This window comes from Euleptes europaea, chromosome 2 (genome assembly GCF_029931775.1).
Source record: "Euleptes europaea isolate rEulEur1 chromosome 2, rEulEur1.hap1, whole genome shotgun sequence".
Lineage (NCBI taxonomy): Eukaryota > Metazoa > Chordata > Lepidosauria > Squamata > Sphaerodactylidae > Euleptes > Euleptes europaea.
Genome location: NC_079313.1, coordinates 35,231,496 through 35,255,066, shown reverse-complemented (window position 1 = coordinate 35,255,066; position 23,571 = coordinate 35,231,496). Strand labels below are relative to the sequence as shown.

The 23,571-nt window shown below is 42.2% G+C and overlaps 2 protein-coding genes across 2 annotated transcripts in view; both read left to right on the top strand.

The window, feature by feature from the left end:
* Positions 1 to 4,170, top strand: part of ASPM (assembly factor for spindle microtubules) — a 28,308-nt gene extending 24,138 nt beyond the window's left edge. The window contains exons 22-25 of the mRNA XM_056844724.1: positions 1,333 to 1,487; positions 2,655 to 2,831; positions 3,787 to 3,959; positions 4,043 to 4,170. Of these exons, the coding sequence (XP_056700702.1) occupies positions 1,333 to 1,487; positions 2,655 to 2,831; positions 3,787 to 3,959; positions 4,043 to 4,148 (611 nt within the window). The 3' untranslated portion in view covers positions 4,149 to 4,170. The remainder of the gene's footprint in view (positions 1 to 1,332; positions 1,488 to 2,654; positions 2,832 to 3,786; positions 3,960 to 4,042) is intronic.
* A 2,925-nt stretch (positions 4,171 to 7,095) lies between these two features.
* The window catches only part of LOC130473194 (coagulation factor XIII B chain-like), a 53,767-nt gene continuing 37,291 nt past the window's right edge, over positions 7,096 to 23,571 (top strand). Inside the window, exons 1-10 of the mRNA XM_056844723.1 lie at positions 7,096 to 7,159; positions 9,521 to 9,721; positions 11,036 to 11,221; positions 12,177 to 12,353; positions 12,503 to 12,679; positions 14,118 to 14,297; positions 16,455 to 16,679; positions 17,656 to 17,862; positions 19,749 to 19,931; positions 22,280 to 22,487. Coding sequence (XP_056700701.1) covers positions 7,096 to 7,159; positions 9,521 to 9,721; positions 11,036 to 11,221; positions 12,177 to 12,353; positions 12,503 to 12,679; positions 14,118 to 14,297; positions 16,455 to 16,679; positions 17,656 to 17,862; positions 19,749 to 19,931; positions 22,280 to 22,487 — 1,808 coding nt within the window. The remainder of the gene's footprint in view (positions 7,160 to 9,520; positions 9,722 to 11,035; positions 11,222 to 12,176; positions 12,354 to 12,502; positions 12,680 to 14,117; positions 14,298 to 16,454; positions 16,680 to 17,655; positions 17,863 to 19,748; positions 19,932 to 22,279; positions 22,488 to 23,571) is intronic.

The following is a 23,571-nucleotide window of genomic DNA, read 5'->3' as shown; positions in this document are numbered from 1 at the left end:
TATTTGGTAAAGCATCAGGAGTTAAATCTTTTGAGAAACTAATTATTGGTATCTTTATTACCAACACGTTTGTCCCACTTCAAAAGCTTTACCCCAGCATTGTTTGTCAGCAAGAGCTTACCAGCTGTGTATTTGCAGCCAGCGTGGTGTAGTGGTTAAAAGTGGTGGTTTGGAGCAGTGGACTCTGATCTGGAGAACTGGGTTTGATTCCCCACTCCTCCACATGAGTGATGGAGGCTAATTTGGTGAACTGGATTTGTTTCCCCACTCTTCCACATGAAGCCAGATGGGTGACCTTGGGCCAGTCACACACTCTCAGCTCCACCTACCTCACAGGGTGTCTGTTGTGGGGAGGGGAAGGGAAGGTGATTGTAAGCCCGTTTGATTCTGCCTTGTGGTAGAGAAAGTTGGCATATAAAAACCAACTCTTCTTCAAAAGCTCAAAATATCTGATTCTTCTTGAGCCTATAGGTGGTTACGTTATCTTGAAGGCTTCCAGAGTCCTCTGAGCCCCCTTAAGTTTTGCAAGCCACTTTTCAATTGCAGGGAGCATTTGTTAATGCAGCTTTTGCTTGCATTAGGGACAAGCAAGCTTTCAAAGCTTGGAAGCCAATCTTGTGTAAGGAATCATGGGAACAGGTAATATAGATTATTCCTTGAGGCCTGTGATTGAATTATATCTTCTGGAGGTACTTTGCATTCTAGTCTGGTCCCAAGTTGGAAATGGATCAAATATGGCAGGTTGCTGGTGAGTGTTTACCCTAGCATGAGCTGAAGTGTTAGTGGGAGATACCTGTAATGCCTACCCTTGAGCACACCCAGGTGGATCCCGTCACTCTGCTCAGCAAATATTGAAGACTTCTTCCAACTGAAGTGTTTCTGGACGGAAGGTTCCTCAGGCTGGAGAAAATCTCAATTTTGCCAAGCACAGTGGCTGTATCCCACCTGTTTTCAGGAGTGGAGGACATTATTGCCTAGTCATTCCCTTGTAGATGTGGCTTCCAGCCTGCCAGGTTGCTTCAAAAATTGGGCTTGGAAAAACATTCTCCCTTCCTCCAAAATCATTATTTCTGAGCTCACAGTTCAGCTTGGAAAGCCTACAGTGCCAGCAGCATTTCTTCTCCTATCTTTTGTACAAGAAACTGCTGCAGCTAGGATCAAAAGCATGGGAGTAAAGACTGTGGAATATATTGCCCAGGACATTATCATGCTTTTACTTGCCCAAATATCACAAAGAAGAATCTAGCACTATACTGATACTAATTTATTTTTCTAGCATACATGTCTCTTGAAAATATATACTGATCATAGTTGCTTCTTTTCTTTCCCCAGAGGTTGTAACCAGATTGTCTCCTGTTTGCTGTGAAAGTATGTCCCAGACTGAAGCAATCTCCACTATTTTTACTTTGATTCGGAGCTGCAATCGCAGTGTCCCTTGTATGGATGTTATCAGATACTCAGTTCAAATCCTGCTTAATTTATCAAAGGTACTTGTTTACTTGTTGAGAATTCCCTAGTTTTATAATCGGTTTGTATTGAAATAACTTCTGCTTCTCAAAACAAATTAGTGCTTCACTACAGTGATACACATTACATTTCCCACAGTTTTTGGATGAAGTCTATCTCATTATGGCTTTGAGACAATTATATACATTCATATAAATACAGTAGAGCTGTTCAATGGTTCAGGCATTGGCTTGGATTCAATGAAGTATTTCTGCACATGGAAGAATTTCCTCCCACAGAATATGCTTTTCTCACCTCCCTTCTGACAGCAACTCAAAATGCCCCCCAAATTCTTTGCAGGAGGAAATATTTGTCTGAAGAAACTCTCCATCGGATCAAACCCTTTTGTTTCGGAAAAAGCAAGAAAGTTTTCTGTTTGATAGTGGAATAAGGCCTAGAAGTCTAAACTCATACTTTTGTAGACATTCTTCACAAACGAACAGGTTTGGCTGTTCATTTAAATATTGGCTTCATATGTGAGTGTAGGATTAAATTTATAATTTAGTATCTGTGTATAAGAGTGAAATCCAAAAACCTCTGATGTTCTTTTTTTAAAATGACTTGTAGATCTAGTCTTGAAGGCAGCATGGTATAGCCCGATCATATCAGATATTGGAAGCTAAGCAGGGTCAGCCCTGGTTAGTATTTGGATGGGAGACCACAAAGGAAGTCCAGGGTTGCTATGCAGAGGAACGCACTGGCAAACCACCTCTGTTAGTCATTTGCCATGAAAACCCCAAAAGGGGTCACCATAAGTCGGCTGCGGCTTGACGACACTTTATACACACGCACAGGTTTAGTCCTTGGTCAATAATGTCACAATGAGCACGTGAACTTCTGTATTTAGAAGTGAAGCTACTGCCTAAAATTACAAGCAGACTGATCCAAGTGATCATTTGCTTATACGGCATATGTTTGCTTTTTACACAATGTGGAAATCTTTTCTGTACGTAACAGTAATTAGACACGTTTGTTCTTCCATCTTCATACCATAAAAAATGATTTGTATCTACACGTCCAATGTAAGGCTTGTAAATAATGATTCAAATTGTTGGACAGCTTGGGCTGTAGTTGTCGTGCCTATGCAGCTCAAAGATAGGGTTTTTAAGGATGTACTGTGAACGAGCAGTGTCTTTCTTCTTTTCAAGTATGAAAGGACAACTCACGCTGTTTATGCAGTGGAAAATTCAGTTGATACATTGTTGGACCTACTTCAGATGTACCGTGAGAGAGCTGGTGACAAAATTTCAGAAAGAGGCGGAAGCATTTTTACCAAGACCTGCTGCCTGTTGGCTCTTCTTTTGAAGGATTCAGCAAGGGCATTTGTAAGTCCAGTACATGTCTGCTTATATTCCCAGAGCTGATGTGCTTCTTAAATGGTTTTCAGGGTAGTGAGGGAGACACGGGGGAACATCCAACACAGCAACCCTTAGTATGCTGATCCGGCTTGTAATGTACAACCAGTCTGTGCAAACTGCATTTCAACTTGTAGGCAGTATAAAGGGCCGCTATCAAGCTGCAGAAGACCATATTCCTTATTTATACAAAGATTGCATTTAATGTACAAGTAACTCAAATGTCAAACTTCAGGGTTGGAGCCATGCACACTTGTTTTTCTCTGGCAAAGAAACAAGTTACTATTCCCATTAACTATTAGGCTGTATCAGTAGAGTGAGTGTTCATTAATTTCCAAACCAGACATGTTCCTTTGCAGCTGCAAATCTGTCTCCATTCTGCTAGGATTTGTGAGTTCTTCAGTTTTCCTTGTGCCAAATAATAATAAGAGCTTCTAAAGGGTTACTTGATTTCAGTTATACGTTCAAAATCAAATAACTTTTTATTCATTTGATTAGAATGAGGGTGGTGATAGTTGTGTATTGTTTGTTTAAAAATTAAACTAGGCTAGAACCTGAAGAGGAGCTAACAGGTATCTAAGGTCCTGTGAAACAGTAACACATTTTCCCTATAATAATGAGATTTAAGGGTTTCAGTACTAAACGCTGCCCTTAGAAGCTGACCACTGATTCTGTTGCAGGTCTCTCGCTTACAAAAACTGTGATAGTGTTTGGGGGGAGAGAAATTTGGAGCTTGGTTTCTGGATATTCTGACATCTCTGAGCTAATATTGGGTGGATTTTGTACATTATACATGCTGTAAGAGTGATTAGTGTAGTCTAGAGAGAGAAATTCAAATCCTAAAAACATGCTGCTTTTGAATTTAATTTAATAAAGGATTTTACATTTCTTTCCTTCTACAATAAAATGGTGGCTTGCCCTTTAGGAGATCCGAAGCAGCCCTCGAGTGATTGCTTGCCTTCGAAGCCTGTTTAAACTTACCTCTCGTAAACATCAAATGGATGCCCAAAGAACGCTTGTCAAGCAGAAGACACGTGCATTCAGAAATGGTCATAGCTCTGTCCTAGTCACTCCTGTCAGACCAAAAATAATTTCTAGGTAAGGCAGTTAAACTCTTGTGAGGTAAAGTTGTTCTTAAAAATTCAGCTTTATGTTTATAAAATTTTTGTTTCATTCCACAGGCAGAGGCCAGACTGGGTTTTAAGAAAAGATAATATGCAAGAGATAGTTGATCCACTGCAAGCAATTCAAATGGTGATGGATACACTTGGAATTTCTTACTACTAATGGGTCAATGCTGTATCTAATTAAAAAAATCACTTCAGTGGTGATCATGACAATTTTAAATGTCTGTATATATCTATGTCTGTATGTATACTGATGATTTGTATACTTTAATCTTTTGTATGGAACTCAATTTTTAAAAAAAATTCTTACAAAAATTGACAAATATTGTATACAGTATACTTTTCTAGATTGCCGCTGTATGCAGGACTATGCTAAGCTCTTAATATCATTAATACATTGCATGATGAATTGGTTTGTCTAATGTGGTTTATTTGGGAATATTGAGCCTGTATCTTTTGAGGTTAGCAAGGCAGACAACATATCCGCATGGGCCATTCTTACAAACTGAGCTGCCTGTTTCAGAAAAAAACAACTTCTTCAAACTCTAGTGCAGGGGTGTCGAACTCAATTGTTATGAGGGCCAGTATGACATAAATGTCACTCGGTTGGGCTGGACCATGCCTCGGCAGCTCAGATCAAGTGTGTGTGTGTGTGGGGGGGGCTGCCTCGGCTGGCTCACGGGCTGGATAAGAGCTCTCAGCGGGCCAGATCCGGCCCCTGGGCCTTATGTTTAACACCCCTGCTTTAGTGTGTGTGTGTGTGTGTGTGTGTGTGTGTGTGCTTGCTGCCTAAAGCTTTGGCTGGTTTCAAATGCTACTTTGGCACCCCAAAATGGGCCATGCCATATAAGATGAACTGGAACCCTTAACTTTTTCTAATATATCTTTATATGGTGCTGGCATCTTTCTGCAGCCTATTTTTAGATATCTGACTTTGTATCTGGTCCTTCACCATCAGGCAACAGATTTGTCCTCAGGTTTTTAAGTTTCTAGAAAGTGTGTGTGAGCAGCATGTTACCTTCCTGGATGCTGTATCTTACCTTCCTTGGTTTTGGGAGAGTCTTCAATTAGTAAGAGGCAAGGAATATTTAATGGTCTTCTACCAATGGACACACCAGTGAAAACTGTAGAGGGACATGCTTTAAAGTGAAGTTTTGGAGTCTCATAAACTAAAGCTTAATCCTGAAAAGATGGAAATACTACTGGTGGGTGGAAGGTCTGACCCAGGATTTAAGATGTCGCCTTTGTAAAGGATTTATGGTGTTGTCTGTTTTGGATGGGGTTGCATGCCCCTTGAAGGAACAGGTCCACGGTCTGGGGTGCTCTTGGACCCAGGCCTACTGCTGGATAAGCAGTGGTAGCTGTGGCCAGCCTTGCCTGTTACCAGCTTTGAGTGGTTAGCCAGTTGCAGCAGAAAAGATCTGGCTACTGTGATGTATGCCCTAGCCTGGATGGCCCACGCTAGCCTGATCTCGTCAGATCTCAGAAGCTAAGCAGGGTCAGCCCTGGTTAGTATTTGGATGGGAGACCACCAAGGAATACCAGGGTTGCTATGCAGGGGAAGGCACTGGCAAACCACCTTTGTTAGTCTCTTGCCATGAAAACCCCCAAAAGGGGTCGCCATAAGTCGGCTGCGACTTGACGGCACTTTACCCACACACACACACACACACTGTGATGTATGTCCTGCTTATGTCTAGATTATATATTGTAGGTCTTCATGTTGCCAACAGAAAATAATACCATTAATTTAAAATTGCCAACTTTTAGGAAAATAAATGCTTTGTACTAATGGTAAATATGCTTATACAGTTGCTAAACTCTTTACAAGTGCTTCAAAAGGTCATCTGCTTTCAACAGACAGTGGTTATTTGTACACATAGGCTCTTGTACCTGAGTTTCTACATTAAGTAAAGGTAAAGGTCCCCTGTGCAAGCACTTGGTCATTCCTGACCCATGGGGTGACGTCACATCCCGACTTTTACTAGGCAGACTTTGTAAACCACGGGGTGGTTTGCCAGTGCCTTCCCCAGTCATCTTCCCTTTACCCCCAGCAAACTGGGTCCTCATTTGACCAACCTCGGAAGGATGGAAGGCTGAGTCAACCTTGAGCCGGCTACCTGAAACCAACTTCTGTTGGGATCGAACTCAGGCTGTGAACAGAGCTTTTGACTGCAGTACTGCAGTTTACCACTCTGCACCACGGGGCTCCTACAGTTTCTACATTACTTTCTCTAAAACAACTAGTTGTTCTGCTGGTAGCCATTTTGTCAAAAACATGTTTTCAGATTTCTTCTCCATTGCCAAACTTGTAATGCTGGAACCTAGCTCAGTCTCTGTTATCCTGTCCAAGTTCTGTATTTTTAATGCCTAGAATTCAATAGTCACAATCCTAGTATTGTGACCACCCATGTGTCTCACTTTAGCCCTTTCTATCTCAGTAGTTTTCCTCACATCCAGAGTTGTGAATCAAATGACAACTGTTACAAGTTGTGTTATCATCCAGGAATTTTATCAACCAGACCAAGGGATTGATTAAATCAAGGTAATTCAGATCACTTAAGAGAGAAAAAAACTTGGACTATCTGATACCTTGTTAGTCACAAAAATCACTAGATGGGCCAGTCACTCTCAGTCTAGCCCATAGTTATGTAATGAGGATAAAACAGGGGAAAAACCAGAGAGGCTGTCATAAGATTCTTCAAAATGTTAAAAAGGAATTTGTGCTGGTTCTTTCCCCATTGTTCAAGTATTCACTTAAACCTGTGGAAAATGTAATTAGTATCTGACTGATTCTCTAATGCATGAAGTGAGCATGTGTGTGGGCACACCTCCATTGGTAGGTCCTGTTGACAGATTATGGTGAATGGCTGAAGGTAAAGGCTGTGGGCCAACAAGCACAATTTTCCTCCTTCCCTCCACGTTCATATCTACATGAACGCAAGCACGAGCATTCTTGTTTTCTTGTTAGAGCTTAGGTGTAGATACAAAGGAGTAAACTTGAACAACCTTATCTGGAGGTTTGGCCTATAAATAATTAACAGGATTCCCACCAGAGTAAGTCGGCAGCAATTGGAAGAATACAAACTTGTCTTTCGGTGGTCATGATGGCTCATAAAAGCTGCATTTTTGCTTTTATACTGGTAGCATCAGGGGAACTTTTTACAGAAGGTAAAGTGCTTTTATTTTTGTTCTGTATGTAGAGTAAATTGAAGGACAGTCTGCAAAGGAATAAACTTGTGTAGTCTCTAAAGTACCTTTACTTCATTTCCATGTATCCATTCTGTTCTTAGAAACAGAAAGTCCTTGAAAGTATTTGCATGGCAGTTCACATCATTTATATAGCACTTACAGTATTCCAAGTACATCATGTACATTCTCTTGTAATCCTTACAACAGTCATGTAAGGTAGGTGACTTATATGAACAACTTTTATTCTAGGCAATCAATAAACCACAAATGACTTAATAGGCATGCCTGCTCAGGTGGGCTAGTAGGTTTTGTGGATTTATCTTGGAAGGCTTGTATAAACATTTGCCAGCCTTCATCTGAAAGTCAGAAGGAGGACCCAGTTTTCAAGTTCCCTTTTATCTTTGTGTTCTTAAGTGCAAAGCTATCCCTCTTCATTTGTGGTCTTGTTTTTAGTGTTCACAGTAGAAGGTAGCAGCATTATCAGATGGACTGTTTGCCTTTAGCCAAAGATAATTTAAAAGGGGGTTGCTAGCTAAGATCTAGTAAGATGCCTTTATTTCCTTTAAATCTTCAAAAAAAGCAAGCAGTTACAAAAAATTTTTGACACTTTGTAAGGTTTCCCCATAACTGTGTCTTTATACTGTTAGAGAGCTTATCTTTATTCTGGCATGAAAGTAGGTGAAAGGTGAATCTGGTGCATATTGATACACTATTCTTCCATTTTATTAGTATTGTTAAGGAGGATTTGTTCAAGTCGAATGCCTGAAAAATACTTGTACATGTTAAAACCATGTTAAAAACAGTTCTGTGCTTTTATTTAAGAATTTAACATGAAAATTGAACTTTTTTGCAAGATGCCATTCCTAATCAGGTCACTTAGTCACAGAAGATTGACTTGAACTGCTTCATCACAGAATAAAGATTGACTAGAACTCCTTCCTAACAACATTTTGGCTACGTAATCCATTTGTTTCCTTCCAAACTGATTCTAATTAAAAATTCTCTAGTGGATATTGGGCTGACTTCCTCAAGCCACTTAGTCTCAGAATAAAGATTGACTAGAACTGCTTTCTAACAATGTTTTCTGCTACTTAATCCATTTGTTTCTTTCCAAATCTGGCTGTTACCGCACTAGGTATTCCCAGCGATGTATTAAGAGTTTGGAAATGTTATAGAAAATACTGTTCGCACTTTGTTTGGCCCCTTTAGCTGTGAAGATGTCTTCCAACCATTTTCTAGCCGTGGCATCCAAAAACCCTTTTAAAGCGATTTTTAATAATAACGTTTCCAAACTCTTGATACATCACTGGGAATACCTAGTGCGGTAACAACCTCAGATTCTGATTCAAAATTCCTTACTCAATATTGGGTTGACTTCCTCAGAAGTAAAATAAAAGGTTTCATAGAAGTTGTACAGGTTACCCATAGAAAGTGGTGGTAATTGGGTGAGTAGTTAAGGATTTTATACCTCTGTGTAACTGTTTTTCTGTGGGAAGGATCTTGTATAGAAAAAAGCTGGCTCCGAAATAGCCCTAGAACAAGTGAAAACCTGCGGTGGGGTAACAATCTCTGGATTTCTTCCTTAAACTGCACCACCACACACTGCACCCTGTTCTGTTCTTGAGGATCCTCCAACCCATTGATGTAGTTTCTCAAGTGATGTTTGGTGGTACAGAACACAGGCGGGTGGATCCTATCTCTCCACCGAGTAAAGCGTATTACATTTATACTCCCATCTTTCCTCCTGTCTCAAGTTTGAAGCTTTCCTTCAACTTAAGTGGTTCTTCCATTGGAGGAAGGCTGCAGGAAAGCTTGGAGGATGTTTGGATCCACCCACGGAGAGGTGGGAAGCATCCACTGTTCTTTCATTCCAACCCCAAGTATTCTGTGTGAGAAGAAAGTATACATGCTTTTAACATCATCACGCCCACCTGGCTACTTAACTAATTAGATTTTGCCTTCAGGAGGAGGACTTGCATTTGATGACAAAATTGCCTTGATAGGCTGAGGTGAGTGCCAGGCCTTTCAAGCCCTTGCAGTGATGGGCAGGCATGCAGATGCCTATCAGTGAATCAGTCTCCTGCTCAAGGTTTTGGCTGCTCATTAGCATAGGGGACCCCATCCTCACCTGTTCCAAAGCAAGGCATTGCTAGCTCCCAAAGTAGCTGCCAAGGTGAATTCAGCCAAGATAGAGTTGGGGCAGTTAGAACACATCTAAGGAGGAGGTTCTTGGTAACACACTATCCTGGTCTGAATCAAGGAACAGATGCAAAATTCAGTTGAAGCTGTGCATTATATTTGCCCATGTATTATACATGAACCTTAACATATTTCTTTCAGACAGGCTTTGTGACTTACCCAACATAGAAAATGGAAGAATTGCTTTGTACTATTATAGCTTTAAAAACTACTATTTTCCAATGAAGAATGAAGCAACCCTTTCATATTACTGTTTGGCTGGCTTTACAACTGAAAATGGCAGTCAAGAGACAAAAATAACCTGCACAGTGAGAGGCTGGGTTCCATACCCCAAATGTTACAGTAAGTCAGTTTCTATATAATGCTATATATAGTAAAGTGTTCCTTCTAGCTGAAATGTGTAATTGACTGGATTGATTAAACATTTTGATCAAATAAAAAAGACCACTTTTCTAATTGGGCAGCAGATTACCATATCCACAAGTAGCAGGTACCACCTTGGAGAGATCCCTCTTTATACATGGAAGGAATGCTTCTCTTGACACAGTACTTGCTGTAAGGTGTGGCATGTGTAAACAGGAAACAATGTTTCTTCTCTGCAAATGTAATCAACTAGGTTAAATCTAACATTTCTTTTAGCGACAGCCTTTTTACTAATGCAGACCACATATTATGTGATAAAAGAAAAAGATATTTCATATTAAATGTACAAAGAAGTTTGGATATGACAGTTATTAAGTATGCTGTTTTTACTTGATGTGGCTTATTCTGCTAATTTTTAGAATAATATATGTGTAGTTTTTTCAACTATGCATTCCTCTAAAGTCAAACACAGATTTCTTTAAAAAAAAAAAACCAAGCCAATTTCTAACTGTCCATTGAGTAAATAAATTTTTGCAGTGAGTATGTGCAACCTGCACATACAACTTTTCATGCACAGCTCTCTGAGAACTATACATTGAACGTGAAGTTCCAGTAAAATGTGACTTCCCCCGTTGACATCTCAGTAGAAGAGAGCTCAGTGTGCGTGTATATCCCTTGGCGTGTTCAAGTCTTCCCTCCAATGGATCAGGAGGGAAGGCCTTACAGAGAGCTTTGTGAGCATGCCTGGAGCAAACAATCACTAGCCTGGTAATGAAAAGAAGAATCCTAGTAACTATCAACATAGCCAATGACTGCTGGGGGTTTCAAACCAAAACGAAATAGCAAGTTTAATTGGTATCTTTTTGTTTCAGTGTAGATCACGATGGGTAGCCATATTAGTCTGTCAATAGCAGTAGAAATGAGCAAGAGTCCAGACTAACAATTTCTGGCAGGGTATGAGCTTTCATGAGCCACAGCTCACTTCTTCAGTGTAGCATGCTACGTAACATGTTATGTCTACATCACATTTAATCAACTGTTTTACTTCTTCCTCACATGTTAATTCATCCTCCCTTTGCCGCACCCAGTTGTCATACTGTAGGTTTATCAAGAGTGGCATATGTGCGAATGTGTGTGTGGAGCTGCCACCTTGGGCAGGGTGAGGGGGTGGGCTAAGTGACTACCAAGTCCCTTCTGCTGCTATAATTATCTATTGTGTATGCATTTGGAGGTTTTTAAAAATAGAATAACATGTTACTCTCTCTTTATTCCACACACGTCATTTTTGTTTAGAGAAATGTACCATACCTCTCTTGGACCATGGTGTATTCTTTGACACAAAACCCACTTACATAATATGGGAGAGTCTACAATATAGTTGTAATTCAGGCTATTTGACTCCTGGTGGCAGCAGGAATGGAACTGTACAATGTATTCCAGATGGATGGTCACTTCAGCCAAGATGTATAGAAGCAAGTGGTATTGCTTTAGGTAATGTTTCTCTCTTTAAAAGTTCATAAGGTTTCAAGCTAATCCCAATTGCCTTGCAAAAAATTAAATTTTCTTTTTGTCCTTGCTTATATTTACAACTGGGTTTGGGTTTTCTTTTATTTATTGGATCAAACAACCATGAGCAGAAATCAACTTCCCTGTCTTCCCCTGCAGTCCCTCATGCCACCCAAAAAACTGTCCTTGCAGCATTGCAGTGTTACGGGTAAGTGGTAGGGTTGCCAAGCTCCAGGTGGGGCCTGGATATCTCCCACTATTACAATTGATCTCCAGACAACAGAGATCAGTTCCCCTGGAGAAAACGGCTGCTTTGGAAGGTGAATTGTATGGCATTATACCCTGCTGAGGTCCCTCCCCTCCCCAAACCCTGTTCTCAGACTGTATTTGTGCATGTATTCATTGGCTGTTCTGAAGTTGCCTTTGCCCTGGAGAACCTCAGGACAGGGCTTAAAGTTTTCCCAGAATTACAAGTGATCTCCAGACTACAGAGACCTGGTGTCCTTGGGACATGAACGCTCCAGAAGGCAGGTAGTGACATAGTATTCTTACTGAGCGCCCATCCTTCCCCAAGCTCCACCTTCTCCAGGCTCCCAAGTTGCCAGGAATTTTCCGAGCCAGAATCGACAATCCAATCTAGACTAGACTGCTCATCCTAATATTGTTGATGAACAAATGCATTCAGGGCTCTGGAGTTCACTGAAGTATTTAACATGTTAGTTTTGTTGATGGCTACCAGGCAGTAGGAGACCACATAGTAGAGGAAGCAGTATGTCACCCTGAAGGATGGTTTGTTACTCCAAAGTGTACTAGTGTGCTGATTTCTGCAACTGCTCACTGTCTTCCTACCCCTCCACCATTCCCTGTGTCTGCCTGGTTGTTCTGTCTTCCCATGCAAAAGACTTTCAATCACTCCTTGTTTTTTAAGAGACCTGTTTAGCACCACAATTGCTCCATGGCCGCTACTCTACAACGCATAAAGTTTTCAAGTTGAATGAAATACTCCAGTATGAATGTGATGATGGATACCAGTCTGCAGGAGGCAACACAGTGGAGGAAGTACGATGTGGGCCTGAAGGATGGCTCTTTACTCCAAAATGTACTAGTATGTTGATTTACAGTTCCCTTATGTTGAATTGTCTTGCCTTGCACTGTTTTTTGCTTGAAAAGAAGCAATTAACACATTTTCAAAACATGAAAATAGAAAATTTGCCTGTTTCCACTCTAGTATTATTATTATTATTATTTTTTAAGAAATCGGATGTTCAGCACTGAATCCTATGGAACATGGAGGTCTCCATCCCAGGAAGGGAAGCTACAAAGAAGGAGATGTGGTTCAGTTTTTCTGTTCGGAGGATTATTCTTTAAGAGGTTCAGAGTTAATTCAGTGCTATTACTTTGGCTGGTACCCAGAGCCTCCAGTATGCGAAGGTGAATCTTTTATACTCCCCATGCTTCCATACTATGGAAATAGTAGTGGAGAGGAAGTCTGATTCTGAGAGTAATAGATGGAAAAACTGAGTTAAATTCATAAGTCTGCAACTCAGTCAAACATGTTTAACTGTCATTCCCTGTCCATAGGTATTCCTGAGAATTGTTTTATGAAGAGGTACTACAATTTTCTATACAGCTACAGTTCCCAGGGTTCCCTGAAAGGAATCCATAACAACACCCTGATCACAAGTACTCCATAGACTATTAACTTGTTTGACTGGCATAATACCAAGTTTTATCATCTGTTGATCAAGCTGCTTGGACAGTCCATTCAAAACTCTTATGTAGCACATCAGCCTGTAAGAGTTACTGTAGCATTGCAGCTGAGAGACTGAACTATGAACCAGAAATTCCATGAGCTTGTGTGTGTTCAAAAGAGCAATATATGTGTTCAAAAAACACTTATATAAATGCTGAGTATTATTGATTATGATGTAGTTTTTTAAGATGAGGTAGTGGGACAGTTTTCATTCCCAGGTTTACAGACCAAATTCTATAGCAGATGGAAGACATCTGCATTATTCTCTGTGAACCCATTAGGTCTTGATGGGGGATCACGCAGACGTCTGAGGTCCTCAGTGAGGATGTAGAAGGCCAGCTAGCCCTGTGGTCTTTCCAGACTCTGCTTTAACTCCTAGAAAGCAGCATGGCACCCATCAAGCTGCAAGCATGTGACAGGAAGTCATTTGATATCATGAGAAACAGCCCATTTTGACTCTGCACACCAAGCAAACTGGAGACGGGAAGCAAGATGAGCACCAGGTGGTCTGTGGTAATGAGGAGCAGGCAAGCACAGGCTGATTCAAAAGCTCTCGCCTTCTCTCTCCCCCCCCCCCCGCTTCTGACCCAACCTGGCCACTCCACACTTCTGCTATTCAGGCAATGTTTCTCACTTGTGCTTAAAACACAGAGCTCCCTCCCCCCAAAGTCAGCTTGTTTTGAGGGAGCATGTGCATGGAAAATTGGAGGGTTGAGTGATGGGGGGAAGGCAGAGGTTGGGTTGAGTTGGGCTGGGCTGGGAGAGACAGGGCAAAGGAGTGGATTTCGTTGGGGGAGGAGGCCTCCATGCCACAAGTATGTATGTGAACCATTTGAGGACCAGCTTGTGGGGGCGGTCACTAAGTCAGAGAAGAGAGAGGAGGCAAGGGGGATCTGTTGGAGGTTGGGGGATGTGACTCAACCTCCCTGTGCTAAGTATTTCCATTGCTGAGTAACCTCCTCACATAATGTTGTAGTATCATTTAAGAGAGGGCCCCCGAAACTGTTGTCCAGAGGGCAAGTTTACTCTGATGTAGAACTGGCATTTCTTAAGGTTTATATAGTGAAGTTTACATAGCACAACCAAATTTTGGGCGTCTTTCCCTCTTTTATTCAGCAAGACGAATCAAGTGCCCTCCTCCCCCTCAACCCCCTAATGCCAAATTACTGGCCAGCTTAAGAACATATCACCATGGGGACGTGGTACGTGTGGAATGTGAGCCTCATTTTCAGATCAGAGGGACTACAGAGGTCTGGTGTGAGAATGGCAAATGGACTTCGCCTCCCAAATGCATGGGTCACTTGCCTGTTAGAACTGACCATCGGGAATTAGAAGGTATTTAAATTTTGGAACACTGTCTGCTTTGAGGTTTTGGAATTGCAGCTAGATTTCTGCTAAAAAAATACCCCTTAGTTCTCAGTTCTAACCCTAAATTGTGATTCATTCTTGGTTTATGAGCAGGCAGCTATTGCACGGGAGAATTGTAGAGACAGAGAAGCAGATGGAAATGGAGTATAATTGGTATCTATTTTTTCTCTCTTTGGGCAGAAAGAAGCTAGACAATTTTGCATTGGGTGAAAAAATGGCATAAGGGCAAATATTTATTACTCAACTGAAGGTGTTGGCTCTCCTTATTCCCTGTCTGCATGCAAAGACAAAGTTATTCTTCCAGGACTGTCAGTGTCTTTGCTTGACTTAGCCGTGGGGTGGAGTCATTTACATGAGAAATTTCCTCTCTCCCAAGAGTATCAAGCACTTTAGTTTCTGCAAGAGGCTCACTCCACTGAATGGTTAATTAAGCAGGAAGCACAGATAGTTAGGAAGCATCTTACAACCAAAGAAAATATAGCAGGATTGAAAAACAAAACAGTGCTAGCTAGAGTTTACACTATGCTGAACACCTCCTTGAGTTTCCAGGATCGGTCAGTCTCTGTTTTACCTCCAAATAAGCTTCCTGAGGTTCATTTATGAGATTCCATGACCCAACAAACACTAGGCTGACAAAGGAATGCCTGCCTGCCCCCTACCCTTTCTTGGATTTGGGCTTGGAGCCTCCCCTTGGGGGCTTACTCTCTAGTTCCTACCAGAGTTCCAGGGCTGTTTGGCTCTTCATACCTTTGAGATGAGAACCTAAACTGCCATCCCAGCAGAAGTCACAGCTTGAGGATGCTTCACCGTCTGCCCATTTTCCCCCAGGTCATTCATCACTCTAAAAATTACTCTCTGCCCCTTCCATGCAGCTGAGGATCTGACGACCCATTCCAGAAAATAAACTCATATCATTTTAGCATCAAAGGGACTTCCATTCATACCAATATTCTGGTGTGCTCTTAATTTCCCAGCTAACACCCCTCTCAACCTCCTACTGAGAGAAAGCTTGGTATAGTGATTATTATAGCATTGAACTAGGAGCTTTTCCAGTCAAGAAGCTTTGTGGGTGACATTGATGATCATTTCAGAGAGTAGCCATTTTGGTTTGCAGTAGAAGAGTTAGATTTGAGTCATGTGGCACCTTAGAGTCCAACTAGATTTTCGGAATATACGCTCTCAAGAATCAAAGCTCCTTTCAACAGAAGTGACATTGGGACAGTTACTCTGAGCGTGACCTACACATCAGATGATTGTGAGGATAACATTGGGGAACAGAGAACCAGAGCTTCCTGGAGGATGGTGTGACAGATTTCCTGGGAACTAGACAACAGCCTGAAGGAAGGATCCCCCTCCCTGCATTTTCCTGCCTACCACACAGCAGGGAGGTTTCCAGTGGTACTGAAAAAAGTTTGAGGTGATGAAATCTGGGCCTGGCTACAAACCCTGAATTGATAACACAGAGCTAGGAAGGTAAACTGACAGGAACAAGGTGGCTTATTTTTGTAAAGTGAGTAAGAACAAAGTCTAGTCAGAAAGAAACACACAACTGAGGTAAATATTAACTATCAAGCAGGAGATGTCAGATGTTAGGTTTTAAACAATACATGTCCAAGGGGTGGGGGAGCTCTCAGGTAGATTTATAACCTATAAATGAAGTACTCTGCTGCAATCTAGTTTCATTGCAGACCCAGCAGACACTGCTGGAATACTGCAGTGCTTTTTTTAGTTACCCAAACAGAAGAATTTAAACCAAAGATCTAGTACCTCTACAGGTGAAACAATTATTCTCATTGTTGAACCTCTAACTCCCAACTCAAAAACCTCCCTAATTCCCCAGTGGTCACTATTCCAGTATTGGCTGGTTCTGAATGGCCTCTCTCATGAGTTATTTTGTTGCTGGGATATATTTTTGTGCTACCTGTCACATAAGGGTGGATGAAAGCATCTAGATAACTAGATGATGTGCCAAAAGGCAGACTATTAAGTAATCCTACCAGCCACTTGTTTTCAAAAGTACAAAGCCATCACCGAAGACCTCTTTATGGTGTGTTCCTTTCCACAAATGTCTTGTCTGTTCCTTAGATGTGGGCAGAGAAACAAGTGGTGATGGTAGTCCCAATCTGGAAACTGAGGGGATGTGTGGAGCTCCTCCCGAAGTGAAAAATAGTCACATTCTTGGCTTGTTGTTGACCCGCTACAAAACTGGTTCCTCAGTAGAATATCGATGTCTCAGGTATCACTTGTTGAAGGGATCTGGTACAATCCATTGCATGCAGGGAAACTGGACAGAGCCACCAGTTTGTTTAGGTAAGTCTTGTAGGTGAGTGAGAAAACGTTATATAAAAAATGGAAGGGTGCTATGGGGAATGGAGCTGCCATTTTGCAAAATCCTGAATTTGCTTCGGCACAACAAAACTCCAGGAATCCATAATTATTCCTTGCCTTGACTTTGTGTGTGTGTGTGTGTGTGTGTGTGGCTAGATTCTCAACTGCTCTTCAAGGTGTCTGCTTGTATTGTGATTGTCTAGTCACATCGTAAATATATGGAGTTGGAAAACAGGTCTCTAATGCTTAATGGCCCTGACCTGGATGGCCTAGATCTGGATGGTCAGATCTCAGAAGTTAAAACAATGTTGGCCCTGGTTAGTATTTGGATGAGAAACCACCCAGGAAGTCCAGGGTTGCTATGCAATGGCCAGCAATGAATGCCTCTTGCCTTGAAAACCCTACAGGGTCACCATAAGTTGGCTGCAACTTGATGGCACTTTCCACCACCAGTGCCTGGTGGATATAATGGATATAACAATGTGGTGGGAACAGCAGACACAATCTAAGCAGGGCCACCAAGAAGAGGGACTGGGGGGGGGGACAAAATTCTGGGAGACCCAGGTCAGCTGAAATAGCCCCTGAAGACATGGAATCATACTGCAGACGTGGAATGTATTTTTTTTTAGCTGTGCAGTTCTGCACTGCAGCCACTAGAGTCGCAGGGAAGGCAGAGCACAGTAAAGAGGAGGTTAAAATTTATGAATCACTTGCTTCTGATACCTGTCCAAGGTGATAGCCTTGCAGAGGATGCTCTACGCCCTTACAGTCATGCCACTTTTGATAAGTACTACAACTGGATGTTTCATAGCGAGCAAATTACAATTCAGGATCCTCCCCCCCCCTTCCGGACCATTTTTTGTCAGCTAAATTTCTGGAGTGGAAAATGATTGGGTGCCAGATTATCCAGTCTTTGTGCCTAGCATCTACCAGTTAATTACTGATCTTTGTCCTTTAGAACCATGTTTTGTGGATGAAGAAAACATAGGTAATTTCCACATAAAGATGAAATGGAGGTTGGATGAAGAACTAGTTTTCTTACACGGTGATGTTATTGAATTTGTGTGTGAGCCAGGACATGTTCTGCCACCCTTTGTTGGACAGCAGCAGTTGCTGGTGCAATGTAATCGTGGAGAATTGAAATATCCAAAGTGCATTTCCAAAGGTAAAACATTATTCTGTTTTGTGGCAGTTTTGTATGAATTGACAAAGCTATTCGTTAGTATATACTGTTATCCTGCTTTTCCATCGAAAAGTAAATTCCCAAAGTGGGCAACATATAGTATTTAAAACAATATGGGGTGGATCCAATGACTTTCTTTCACTGTGGAAGCATCTGCAGTTTTCAAAGGCAGCCCCATATAAAGCATATTACAGTAATCTATCCTGAATGTGACTGGAGCATGGATCCCTGGGCAAGATCATATTTTTTGAGGAACAAGTACATTTGGCACATGGGCTGAAGCTGATGAAGGTGGTAAGCGTCAAAGAGGAGACCAGAACCTGCAGCTACACAGTAGCACCCCCAGGCTATAAACCTGCTCCAAGGGAGCACAGCCAGTGGCTGGCCTCTACTGAAACAGGTAATTCTGTTTGTGCCTTTGTATTTGAAATGATAGGATTCTTCAAGTACCCAGTGCAGAAATATGGCAGTTCTACTTGTCTCTAGTAGAAGGTGATCAATATGCAGCAAAGCCAGAGCAGTGGCTCACACAGAGTTACAGGAGCAACCTCCTCTAGGTAGGGACTTTGAGTTCACAGGAAACTTTAATTATTCTTTTGTCTCTTGCATGAACTTGCAGTTCTGTCATGATGCACTGGTAAGCTATAGTTAAGGCTGTGCCAGTCCCTCCTCTGAAAATTTGAGGGAAGGAGGGCTAAGGAAGGAAGGGATTGTTTCATATACTTCATTCACAAGTGCTTTTTCCCCCATTGGATATCTTGGTTGCTATTTTTTAAAGAATCCACAAAAATATGGTAGTCTTCCTAAGGCAGTCCCGTCCCATTGGGATCATGCAGGCAATGTGATAACCCGACGCTGGCACACAGCTGATGAGGCTTGTGTTCCTGATGGTACCTGAATGAGGGCAGAGCTCTCTGATCCTTGCCCTGAACAAAACCCATTTTGGAGATCCCAGAACAAAAGTAGTGTGAAGCAAGAGACATTGTGTGGGGGTGGGATAGGGGGTGAAATGTGTCTCAACTCTAATCTTGGTACACAGTTTGGGGATCATGATAATATATCTGGATGGGTATCCGAGAAGAAGAGGAGTTGGTTTTTATATGCTGACTTTCTCTACCACTTAAGGGAGAATCAAACTGGCTTGCAATCACCTTCCCTTCCCCTCCCCACAAAAGACACCCTGTAAGATAGGTGGGGCTGAGAGAGCTCTAAGAGAGCCGTGACTAGCCTAAAGTCACCCAGCTGGCTTCATGTGGAGGAGTGGGGAAACCAACCTGGTTCATCAGATTAGCGTCCGCCACTCATGAGGAGGAGTGGGGAATCAAACCCGGTTCTCCAGATCAGAGTCCACCGCTCCAAACCACTGCCCTTAACCACTAGACCATGCTGTAGTAGGAAAATTACACAGGAGTCTGGACTCAAAGGAGAAATCAGTTCACCAAGAACAGGTATGAGCTGCTTTCAACCATTTCTACACAACAGAGTAGCATGAACATCACCCCTAATGGGGAAAGACATTAGATAATTTGTTCCCCTATCTCACTTCTTCCTCCATTAGATTTGATGTTGATTTGAATCTGCTGTTGGTGGTTGAAAGTGGCTGACACTTATTCTGTGTGAGCTGATTTCTCTTTTGATTGGATCTTGCTTCACAACCACCTCCCTTTTTAATAATCTCCCCCACCCTTTCTTCTGAGTATTCAGCCCAGCCTCATGGATAGACATTTCTATGCGTTGGAAGTGGGGCGCACTCTCACAAAAGTTCATGCTGAAATGAACATTGTTAGTCTTTAAGGTGTTACCGACCTGGGAATCAGATTAATTTCTCCTATGTATTTCTATTTTTATGCAAGTTTCTTCTTTTACAGACTCTAATGAAAACTGTGGTTCCCCGCCAGTCGTAGAGAATGGAGCTGCTATGGAATCATTGACCACAGACTTTGCCCATCACTTAACAATAGAATACAGTTGCCATGAACACCATGTTTTGCAAGGCTCTAGGACGGTGTCCTGTTTAAATGGCCAATGGACTACCCCACCAATTTGCATAGGTACTGTACAATAAATGTATTGTAAGTATTCAAAGCTGATTTAATAAAGGTATTGTAAAATGTCCATGACTCTGACCTGAATGGCCAACGCTAGCCCGATCTCATCAGATCTTAAAAACTAAACAGGGTTGGCCCTGATTATACTTCAATGGGAGACTACCAAGGAAGGCCAGGGTTGCTATGCAGAGGCAGCCAATAGCGAACCACTTCTGTTTGTTTTTTGCCTTAAAAACCCTAAGGGGTGGCCATGTCAGCTGTGACTTGACAGCACCTTACATACTCACATACGTGTGTGTGTAGGGCAGTGGTCGGCAAACCGCGGCTCCCGAGCCGCATGCGGCTCTTTGGCCCCTTGAGTGTGGCTCCCCGCCTCCCCCCCTCCGTCGGCTGAGCGGCTCCTCCGCATCGCCGCGCCCAGCCAGGCAGAGGTGCCGCGCTCCCGCCGGGCTCCAGCGTGCCCCAGGCGGGAGGAGCCAGCAGGCGAGCGGGAGGTGGCGCCCCCCTCCCCCGGCTTCCCCTCTTCTCTCTTTCTCTCTCCAGCAGGGAGGGATCAGAGGCGGCAGGGAGAGGCGGTGGCTGGCCGCCCAGGCTGCTGCTGCAAGGTGGGGGAAGAGGCAGGCTCTGCCTCGCGCCGGGCAGAAGCGGGCTGCACGCCCCGTGCGCTCCCCCCACCGCCGCTACCTCGCCCAGCCGGCCCGGGAAGGAGCCAGCAGGCAAGCGGGAGGCGGCCCCCCTCCCCCAGCCTCCCCTCCTCTCTCTCTCTCTCCAGCAGGGAGGGATCAGAGGCGGCGGGGAGAGGCGGTGGCCGGCCGCCCAGGCTGCTGCTGCAAGGTGGGAGAGAGGCAGGCTCTGCCTTGCGCTGGGCAGGAGCGGGCTGCGCACCCCGTGCGCTCCCGCTGCCCCCGCCTCACCCAGCCAACCTGGGAAGGAGGCAGTGGGGCGCGGGGGGTATCCCTCCCAGAGTGCAGAGCATTGGGTGGGGTTGGGGGGAGATAGTGGGGGCGAGGGGGCGTGATTTGCACGAGATCACTCTGGAGGCATAGAGTCGATGGCTGCTGTGTAGGGGCTGAATGGGAGATATAGCATTTGTTGAGGGCAGGCAGTATATATATATATATATATATATATATATATATATATATATATATATATATATATATATATATATATATACACACATGAAAATATAATTTATTAGAAGCACTATGTCTAGTTTAAAATTATTTTAAAATGTTAAAATAGCACAATGGCATTTCCTGCAGTTGATATCTATAACCACATGCCAGACACATTTTGGCCTATTTGGCCTTCATCAGCGGTCAACTGAAACCCCTGTAAAAGCTGCACACATTTACAAAAATATATACATATACAATCAGTTTAAATCAAACCAGGCATGTATATAGGTTGTACACTGTATTACCAATTACTCAAATGTCTGGTAAGATTGACTCTAGTTGTAATACTGGTTTACATTTGTCTCCCATATACGATGTGTGCCGTTATCAACCTTTATCATTGCTTTACACCCAGCTTCTGTTTTCTAGGTTGGGTTTTATTCCCCTCTTTTTTCTTCTATTACTGATTCCGTACAAGACAGCTATTTGTGTTCATGTGTGCTGTGCATGAGGAGATGGCAGGTTTTTCTCCCAGTGGATTTTCTCTTACTGAGCAGTAAACAAGAACAGAGAATAAATTGGGAGAGAGAATAAATTAGTGCACTCAGCTACTTCAGTGGGCAGGTGGCTAAAACTACACCCCACCCCAATGACTTTTGTGTCTCTGTCAGTCTCCAGTAAGGGTGTTCCAAGTGACAACGTCTTTACTTTATGCTGGAGAATTTAAAGAGTGCCTCTGAGACTGAACTTAGTTATTATTTATCTAAATAATTCCAGCCTTTCGCTTGTATGCCTTTGCTCTGGGTTCAGTTTCTTTGTAATGGAAGCCTAGGAGTTAGGCTATGTATGCGTGAAAATAGTATGTGGTTACCACTATTATTTCTTTTAATGTATAGAACACAGCTGACTTGAAAATACTGTTCAAAGAATAAATGATTTATTTCTTGTTCAAGTATTACTTCCATTGAATCTCTTACAAATATAAAAAGACTGTTACCAAACCATGTGCTTTAATTCTAGTTTCTGTGATTATCTGATCAATTAACAGCCACCTTCATAACAAACTGTGTGAGTAAAGACGTTTACAGGGTTGACAAGCTCAAGTGTACTTTGTTGTAGGAAATACTACTAATCATATAATGTCAGCAAAAGCCTCAGGCTCATGTTAATGTCCTACTAAATTATATTGTAAGATCAAAACAGCTTAACGTTTTATTTGTTCTTCTAAAGAACCATGTACCTTGTCAAAGGATGAGATGGTAGAAAAGAATTTGGATCTGTTATGGAGCTTTGACAATCGACCTTATTTCCTCCATGGAGAATTCATTCAGTTTGTATGCAAACCACACTATTTTAGTCCATCAAATTCACCATCTGATTTTAGAGTAAAGTGTTGGAATGGACAGCTGTCGTATCCAGTATGCATCGCAAGGAGCAAGTAAGTTATGAAGTCAGCTGAAAAGTACCAATAATTACTTGCTGTATACTTTTGTAACTTTGTTAAGGTTAAATAGCCCTTAGGCTGTACACCAAAAAATTTAAGGAACAGGAATAACAGCAAAACTAAATTTAGCTATGTCAACTGTGCAGTTTTTGCTACAGCCACTTAAAAATAACCTTAAAAAATAATGAATCAAACACCAATAAGGGACAGTCACAAAGATGCTGTTCTGGAGGCATCTTAAGGAAGTAACCTTTAATCTGAGCTTTAGGCATTTCATTGCAGCGTGCTATCATGTATAACCACCTTATCATTCCTGTGTGCTAGGACATCCTGGCAGACACTGAGAGCATATTACTTGCTGCTTCTCCCTTCCTATATAAGTACTATGGGGATAATGAGGTGATCCCGGCATTGAGTAGGATGTGATCCATCACAAATGCACATAGGAAGGGAGGGGACTAACATGTTTGCAGGCAAAGTGAGATTTTTTATGTTGGGACACTTTCAACATTATTATGCCAGGGAAGGCTGGGATACAAGCCTCCCTGAAGTGCTAGCATTCACAGGGAGATTTCAGCTATAGACCCCCCACCTAAGACTGCATGAGGTGGTATTGGACCAGATGGTTCAGTGTTTGAATCAGCTTTTGCAAGACTTCAATTTTTATGCAGCAGAGGATGTATTTACTATCTATGCTTGGTAAATCTGTCATGTCATTTTTGGAATTATACACTATGGCTGTCTATGTTAGAGTGACGTTCAGTGTATTTTGCTTTTTAGTTAAAAGACGTGAAGAAATAATGCTTGGGTGATTCATGGGAATGATGGACGTATGCTGCAAGATGGAAGTTCATCTAAGATGGGTGTTTGTTTGCCACAAGACCATTTTTAACATCAGTCAATTGAGACAGCCACTGATTTCAGTTTAAAGGAAATGCCTCTGCAATCTGTGTGACATTAAAATAAAGGATTTTATTTTTATTTTTTAAATTTTTAAAGAGAAAATGAGAATACAACCCCGAAGGAAAACAGAAATACAACAACAAAAGAAAATGGAAATAGAACATTACTAAAATAC